A 9,627-nucleotide genomic window follows, 5' to 3' on the forward strand; every position below is an offset into this window, starting at 1 on the left:
TAACGTTATGTAGCTCTACGGTATAACGTATAACGTTATATAATATTACTTTATAACATATAACGTTTTGTAGCCTTACGTTATAACGTATAACGTTTTATACTATTTCGGTAGAACGTATAGCGGTATGTAGCACTACGTTATAACGTATAACGTTACATACTATTACCTTATATCGTTATACGTTATATGCTATTACCTTATAACGTATATCGTTGTATACTGTAGCCTTATAACGTATAACGTTATATACTGTAACCTTCTAACGTATAACGTTATGTAGCATTACGTTATAACGTATAACGTTGTGTACTATTACGTTATAACGTATAACGGTATGTAGCACTACGATATCACATATAACGTTATATACTATTACCTTATAACATATAACGTTATATACTATTACCTCATAACGTATAGCGTTGTATACTATTACCATATAACGTATAACGTTATGTAGCATTACGTTATAGCGTACAACGTTATATACTATTACCTTATAACGTATAACGTTGTATACTATTACCTTATATCGTTATACGTAATATACTATTACCTTATAACGTATATCGTTATATACTGTAACCTTATAACGTATAACGTTATATACTGTAACCTTCTACCGTATAACGTTATGTAGCATTACGTTATAACGTATAACGTTGTGTACTATTACCTTATAACGTATAACGTTGTATGCTATTACCTTGAAACGTATAACCATGGAGCAGAAGCATGGACCAGAAAGAAACATGGAGCAAGCCGAAGCATGGGCCACAAAGAAGAATGGACCTGAAGGATGGAGCAGAGGTATGGAGCAGAAAGAAGCATGGAGCAGAAGCATGGTGCAGAAGCATGGAGCAGAAGCATAGAGCTGAGGCATGGAGGAGAAGCATGGTGCTGAGGCATTGAGGAGAAGCATGGAGCAGATGCATGCAGCAGAAGCATGGAGCAAGGAGAGGCATGGAGCAAGCCGAAGCATGGAGCAGAAAGAAGAATGGAGTGGAATCTAGGAGCAAACGGAAGCATGGAGCAAGCGGAAGCATTGAACAGAAGCATGGAGCAGAATCATGGAGCAGAGGCATGGAGCAGAAAGAAGCATGGAGCAGAATCATGGAGCAGAGGCATGGAGCAGAAAGAAGCATGGAGCAGAATCATGGAGCAGAAGCAGTGATAACTACAAAAGAAGTTCTAATAGGAAAAGCCGATGAATTATACGAGCGAGAACAATAGGAGGAAATACATAACCTTCTAATAAATTATAAAGTAATTACATTGCGTATATCACTTATAAATGTAGATAACAAAACTGAACATTTGTATAGGATAGCGGTGATATTGAAATTATATGGCGTTTGTGTAGAGCAATGTATAAATTGTCTAAGACTGTGAGTGAAGTAGATGGAAAGAAATGAATTTTCGAATCTTATGACTAAATACTTAAAGCACTTGAAATAAATGAGGATAATTGGGCTGCATACAAATGGGCATCGATTCTTCGCAATTGTAAGACTCTTTATGAAGGAGTGAAGGCACAAATAAAAGAGTCATATAATATTAAGAAACATATGCTGGTATATTTCATGATAATATATTAATATTTCTTTCCCTGATACGATGTCAAGCAATTGTATCGAATATGTTTAATATCGCAGAGAGCAATGGAACTAAATGCAAAAGAACCACCTCTTATGTACATGCTTGGTACTTGGTGCTATCAAGTTGCTGATTTAACATGGTATCAAAGAAAAATTGCATCTGTAATATTTGGAGAACCACCATCTTCATCTTTTGAGGAAGCTCTAAAATATTTTGAAACCGCAGAGGAAATTGATCCCAATTTCTATAGTCAAAATTTATTAATGTTGGGCAAAACCTACTTAAAATTAAATCAGAAAGAGCTATCTATGAAATATTTAAAAATTGCCCTTGAATATCCTGCAAAGAACGAAGATGATCGAGATGCTAAACAGGAAGCACAAAAGTTGTTAAAGAAACTTTAACAAACTTGACGGAAATTATGATCTATTATATGATAAATGGATATTATTATAGGATATGGAATTGAAGGGATAAAGTAAATTTAGAATCTATCTTTTAAGTAGAAGTATAAAATTTATTTACTATAAAGTACAGTACAACTTATGTGTGATGAGCTTTTTATACGCAACATCTAATTTAAGATTTAAGATTACTATATACATGTATATTTTATAAAATGTTTTATTTCAAAATGTAACATGTAGCAAATTTTAAATAGTTAATAGCAGTTGAAGAAAATTCGTATATACAATATGTCATTAAACTACCTTTCTCGCAAAAATTAGTTAAAGAAATATATTGTAACAGAATTAAAGTATCAAAATGTTAATGTAACATTGTCACAAATATCACGGTTTAATAAAGTAGTTTCCAAGTCGAATTATCGGTCAGGTGATTCTTCATTTTCCTCTTCCTCTCCGCGAGCCATAATTCCATCTTTTTGGAAAGCAGAGAGAAAATCAAGATATTGGCGTGTTTGAAGGCCGATTATCTCCCTTGGCACTCTTCCCATCAGATGGTATACAAAGGAACGATGCAGGCCAATCTGCATAGTGTGTTGACCAATCGGGGAAGTATACTGCACCACAACGTAATCCGGTGGTAGATCTTCCGGAACATGTGATATGGTGTGAAAGGCGTTAAATCCAAGTTGAGATTCCGCCATCGTTTCGTTATAAGGCACAATCTGGAAACAAAAAATAAAAAAAAAAAAAATTTAATTTACGAATTGCGTGAAAAATCAGTGGAAGAAACGATTGAAAGGAAATAAGATACTCACTGTTCCAAATGTGACGAAAATGTATAAGGACGCTACCAATCGTAAAGCACTTCCAAACCTGAAGAACTTTTAAACGTTCCGCTCGATATTCGAACTGGAAATGCCCCCTCGAGCGAAATGCCGAGTTTATATAGTCGTCGGTGAGTTCCATGTGTATTACTACAGCATGGATTAGGACTTTTTGGGGGGACCCCCTAACTAGCAGGTAGGTAAAAGCCAAGTAGTTGTTTGTTTGTTTGATGTATGAAATATTGTTTAAGGGACAGACGGATTAGCAGGTGCGATGGTCGCCTCGGGTATTCCTTTGTCACCCTCTTCTCAATTATGGAAAATTCGAGAATGCGTTAGAGGATAAACAATCACAATAGAGTTGGAGAAAAATGCGATTCTAATTTATTATTAGTCATCGAGTAGGAAGCGAATACATTGCTTTTTTTTTTTTTAATTTACGCTTTCTAATAAATAATAATTTATGTGTTACTTCTATATGGGTTACATGGTTATCACCACTGGGTTATTGGAGCAATAATCGTCTCGGGCGGTAGTTTATATTTTGTGTTTACATTCATAGGAGTTCGCTAATATTATAATTATGAATTATTCGAAGTACGTATATCGCTTAAATATATTCGAACGAATAATATACTTTATACAGAATTATATACTGAAACATTGAACGATACATCTACCACCGCTTCATTATTTCTTATGCATTAATTACACAGTCGTCGTATTTAGTATATAGTAAGTACAGCAGAAAAGTATTTGATCGATATAGTTGTCGCTTGTGCTATTCCGAAGATTGCATTGTAAATATCGTTTAGCTTTGAATATATTTTATTATCAAGGGACAGCTTTTTGTCGTTGGTATTTGGCGGAGGGTAACGATTAGTCAATAATGAGTCGTGAACTCCTTCTAGGTAGATTCAGCGAGAGGACAAGAGGTAGCTATATAATTCAAAAGCATTAATAGTTCCCGTTTTCCTTCTGCTTGAGAGAATGATTCATTGTCAGTAGATATAAAGAGGATATTATTCGATTTTTATTACGAACGTACATTAATACAAGTTTTGCTTATAGAATTAAGTTGTAGAAAATAATGGCAGTAATTGATCAATGCGAGTATCGAAAATTAAATTTCAATTTCGATGCTCTTGGATTTATTAATTATTTAAATTTATAACAATTAATTTTAATATAACATAAACTAGATATTCATCCGTTTATATTGCTCAAGGTATTTTTATTCCTTTTTATTTCAACCGTATTATTATTTTCAACGTATTATTTCAATTTTCAGCGTGTATGGTTGAATAAGTTGTTGGACAAACAATCGAAGTTATCTTAATTATTCGCGTATAATTAATATTATCAAATCGGTTCATTCAGTTTCCTTTTTATCGTTTTATATCGTTCCAAAACGGGTAACTGAAGCTCTTCGAATTTCACAAAGCTATCCCTTATTAAACGTTCGACAGTTCGCCATTCACCTTTCGCATTTTATTATCATGAATTCGCTTATTATCATGAGTATACAGACTGAATATCGTCTTTACAATTACGTACTGTCGACTATCACATTAAATAACGAGAGCTTTAGAAAAATTGAATTTGATCGCGTACCTATCGTCGTCTTAAGCATGCAAGTCGATTAAATTAAGCAGAAAAAGGAACGCATTGTCGATCATCGTTATTATGCTCGTTAACTTTACAGGAACAGCATGTTGAGATCGATGTTGAATAATTTCTGACGAAATGCAACAATATCACCGAAGCCGAAAAGAGAGCCGCCGACGTCGAGCGATACTTCAGGGAAGATTGAAGTCGACGACCAACAACCAATAGACCAGGCCTACGAATCAACACCATAAGAGCAAGACTACCCACGGTGGTTCTACGATCCGACGGACGACGATATAAATTCCTCGTTGATAGCGGAGCAGGAATTAATATACTTAAACGACTATGTGTATTAAGACCAACAATAGTGAAAGAACAAAAATTCTCGATGGGACACTCTAGATTTAAGACTAACGAACACGCGTTGATAAAATTATTTGGTAAGGTTGTAGAATTCTTCGTAGTAGACAATAACTTTCCGATTATAGAGGACGGCATACTTGGTTTTCCAGCCCTATCTAAATTTAAATTTGAACTATCAAACCAACAACTCAAACTAGACAGTAACATGCTCTTGTTGCAACAGGAAAACGACTTACCCCCAAAACAAACAGTGTCAAAAGAAAAGATAATACCGCAGCCGACGCACTACCTAGAATACATGTTCTAACTAGACGAGACGAAAATTATTCATACAAACGAAAAGATAGGTATAGGCGACGACAGTTTTACAGAGACAGAGAAGAACGCGATCAAAAACGTAAAATTGTAAAATCCCAATCAGTTTTCAAAGAAAGAGACCCCGTTTTAGGACATAACGATTATAAAAGGTATAAACATGATGTGGAATGGTTAGGACCATATACAATTGATAAAGTATGCACCCCATATTATTTGATTCAAGACAAAAAGGTACACGGCAATCGTTTAAAGCCCTACTTTCCAGGTCGACACTTCTCTTTGCCAGAATAGTATCCGCAGAGATAAATACCACACAAAAAAAACAAACAAACAAAAAAAAAAAAAAACTGTATTCAGAAAAAAAAGAGAGAAAAGAATATTTCCATAACAATTTATGTATTAATCTATTTTTTCTGCCGAAATGAAATTTTAGGCAACAGCCCCGCCAGCACCAAACGCCCTAGCCGCAACACCCAACACCTATACCTCAACCAATACATGCCACCCCGAAGGAGAACAGGAATCAGGTGTAATTTTCAAACCACATCGAGTACGATTTCGCAAAAGCCTCCTGAAGAAAACTTGAGGGACCAAGCTTAATCTAAGAAGGGGGGAATGTCACGGATCAAATTTCTGCTTAGCACGTGTTACGCCAGATGTAGTGGTCCTTGCGAGATTCCTCATAATCTGGGCGCCAAGACCTATCCATTGTTACACTGACCCGCAACAGGCCTAAGGAGATACCGTAAACCGAATCTGTTCAGTTTCATTTCTCCTCACATAAACATTTTCGGTTTACAGATGGTCCTCATGTTTGTTGCACGCTCTTACCTATTACGGAGAAAGCGAGTGTCTGGCGAGATAACAGACTTTTCCCATGAACAAGGATGCCGATATCTGGTTTTCTTTGTCTTTACAACTTCTTTTATTAACCAATGGGCATCGCGGATCATTACCCTCACTTTTCTACCGAAAAGTGTGGACGACGAATCCGCGTTCTGAGTTCAAAAGGGCACACCCACACCGAGCTTTCTTCCTTGATGGTACGAGACAGGTCCGAACTGTTCTTCTTGCGATCTTTTGTAATAAAAAATCTAACTGTGTCAAATAAACTCGATTTTATACTGCAGCTTTTGTAATCACTTTAAAAATTACGCGACAAATGCAACGTATCTAAACTCTACGAGAACAGCAAGAAACGACAAAATTATTACTCGTGAAAATAGTTTACCAATTATTATGTTACATTCGAACATTTATTTTCACGCGCTTCGTAAGATCCATAAGAAGTTGTATCATTATAGCTTCTAAAATAGGTAAGTACTTGTTTGTCAAAATACGCAGGTAGTCGGATTAGAATGACGTTTTATCTTTTATCATATTTTCCTGTTTACTATCGTTTTTCAAATAACGTTTACAATTTGTACATCTATAAATAGATATTCACAAATATTTCCAGTCTTACTATTTTCCAAACATAATTTCTGATTTTAAACAATTTCGCCGTAAGAAAATGTTACAGTTACTAACCGAACGTACGTATAAAAAGATTCAACTCGTATCTGTAAGAGTCGTTGTGCAATTTAATTTCCGATATCCATATCAAATATTAAAAAACGTAAATTATCATTGAAAGCGTAACATTATTTCCATCGTCGCTAATAATTTACTAATTACGTCAAAGAATGTTAACGTATCCTTAACAAATCGCTTTCTATATTCTCGCAGAAAATTTGTATTTTTGCACTTGCATTATACGCGCTAACCGCGTATTAATTCTATATATTCATGCAACATAGTGGATAAATAGGCGTATCATACGTAGCGACGTAATCGTTTAGCGTTGCAATCGTCTATAGAATATGATCATACGTTACGTCCTGGCAACGTCGACCCACTATTACAGAAATTACCAGCATCGTAGGGGGTGGCCGGTGGGGTAATCGCTATCACCGGCCTGGCTCTGTAATACTTTTTCATCAATGCATCGCCGATCTGACGAAAACTAGGCAAGGTTCGCCAGCAGGTTCTCACGGTGCAAGAACCGGACACGCCGTGACATTTGCACTCTGTTTGCAGCAGAGCTTTAACTATCTGCAATGAAACAATACTCACGCAATTCAGCATCTAATCCGTGCCATTTATAGCAGTATAATTTCAAATTTCTATCTTTCGTACTACGTTAACCATCGATTATACATCGAATGCGACCGACGCGTACTCTTTAAGTTACGTTACTACGAAACCTCGAAATAATTATACTATCGTTCGCTATTTTAAAGCTTGGCTAATTATTCTTCACGAGCATACGATTTTGATATTCGTATCGTAAGGAAATATCAATCTTTCGAAGTTGGCAATCGGGAAAATACGAGCACGTGCTTCTGTCATTCATTCCGTGATACGTTGTTAGTTACATTTATCATTTTCATATCGTAATTCTGTCATTCTTGTGCTAATCATCGATCGTAGTCTGTGGTAGCTGCTGCTCCAACGATATCCTACGAAAGGATTAAAACGCTACGTCTTTATAATATAAACTGCTACATTCAACTATTACCTTCTGAATCGTTACCGACGAACGAACGTTACGATTTTGCAAAAACTGCGAAACTCCTCTCTTACGATTAGAAGACGTTCGCACCATGTTCGAACTGTTCGATGCACGCGTTTCTCCGTCGCTTCGCTCATTGTGTGTCCGACGATGGACGCGTATGCTCAGAAAACTGGTTTACATTTCGAATTATCGGGTGACGGTGGGGGGTGGGTGCAGAAGTGAGTTGAAAAAAATCGCCTGGAGCATAAAGTATGCGGTGCGGCGAGGCGATCGACGTTAAGAATAAATCGTTAGCAGGCGCGCGTCTGTACACGCGGGCACAGATCGTACGTGCAACCACGCGATATCCTAACGATAATCCTAATCCTATCGATAACCTAACCCCATCATTCTTCCGCCCCGCCCGGTGTAGACGATACTACCTACGGTCCCGGAGGAAGGCCCCGCCTACATACCACAGTTAAGCGGGCACCCGATGGAACTCGAGGGCCCGGTCTATCTTGTCCCAGGGGGGATTATTTCCATTCCTTAATCCTTATGCATCCCTATTCTCTTATATCAAATATTGTCCAAACTAGTTCATTTACGATACAAAAAATCATTAGGGACTCTAATTATAGTACGGATTGCAGAAGAAAATACGAATATTAAACCTGGCTTAACCCTAAGTCGTTAGAACATCTGTTCTACCTGTTTCGTATAGAATTTACATAGGTTGCCAACTTCGAAGGTATCGATATGCGGGCAGTTTGTTTGCCGAAAGGTTTTTATCATACGGCATCTTTCTTTATTAAACATTTCAAAATCTAGGTTAATAATTACAATTCTCTCGATCGTACGATATCTTCGAATAGCAAGAGAGATACACAAGCTATCGAAAAATATATATAAAGGTAATTTTTAGACAAATAAAATATTCAAGACAACGAACAAAGATTCACGTACGAAATCGTCGATCGACGTTTATTTTTCAAGTTATAAATAGAAAATTTAATTTTACACCAAATATCTATGCACGACCAGTTGACATTTTTCTACACGAACATCTTTCAGTTTCTCTCTCGATATTTAAAATCGTCCTCTGTATATTTTCTACAATAAATATCGTATATCCACGTTTTTCTACAGCCTGTATATAAACGATACGATCGATATGAGAATATTATACGTAACTTGGGCAAGGTATAACTGCAAAGATATAGGAGGGATTCGGAAATACGAATAATTCACTTTATTTAGCACACAACAGTTATAGATATATCTTATACTCTGTGTTACGACTGTTCGCGGAGAGACGCGGTCGCGAGGAAAACGCGTCAGCGAGAGGCGTAAATTCTCGCTACGATTCGTATAATCGACGCCGCGAATTAGTCGTTCCCCTTGTTTCGATTAAGATAACAGGGGTGGTTGAATGAAATTAACACTGTGTTAACAGGTTAATATAGCATGTATTTTTAACAATAAATTAAATTATAATAGAAGCGTCACAAATTGTTTCGTGATAGGTACAGTTAATGTTTTACAGAGATTCGACTCGATTTTTTATGTATGCGGTGTGAATTCTATAATGAGACTGTTCAGATACGACTGTGCGGTTACAGTTGTCGAATGAGACTGATCGGTTACAGATATCGATTCTTTGTCTTTCGGGGAGAGGATCCCCCCTATGCTCGGGTCACGCCATCACACGCGCCGATGATCACGCAGGCCGACTTCTTCGATAGAAAATAACGGTCCGAGATCGACGGTTCCAGAACTCGTTACTTGGTGACAAATATGCGCTCGTCGATACAATGTATATTTTTCATCGGGCAGATAAGAGGATGTATCTGCGACGCTGGAGGACCGCAAGCGACGGTTGGAAATACGATCTCTGCAGAGTCTCGTGGCGTAACACTCTGAAGACCTTGATACCTTCGTAAAAATATCCGCAGTATTTCCGTCT

At 36.9% G+C, this 9,627-nt stretch overlaps 1 protein-coding gene across 1 annotated transcript; it reads left to right on the forward strand.

The window, feature by feature from the left end:
- Positions 1-1,446: 1,446 nt before the first annotated feature.
- LOC139991445 (regulator of microtubule dynamics protein 1-like) lies at positions 1,447-2,054 on the forward strand. The gene is made up of 2 exons (XM_072011500.1): positions 1,447-1,577; positions 1,659-2,054. The coding sequence occupies exons 1-2, from the start codon at positions 1,572-1,574 to the stop codon at positions 2,004-2,006; spliced, it is 354 nt and encodes a 117-aa protein (XP_071867601.1). The 5' UTR covers positions 1,447-1,571; the 3' UTR covers positions 2,007-2,054.
- The last annotated feature ends 7,573 nt before the right edge of the window (positions 2,055-9,627 follow it).

The sequence above is a fragment of the Bombus fervidus genome, chromosome 10, assembly GCF_041682495.2.
Source record: "Bombus fervidus isolate BK054 chromosome 10, iyBomFerv1, whole genome shotgun sequence".
In the NCBI taxonomy this organism is placed as follows: Eukaryota; Metazoa; Arthropoda; class Insecta; order Hymenoptera; family Apidae; genus Bombus; species Bombus fervidus.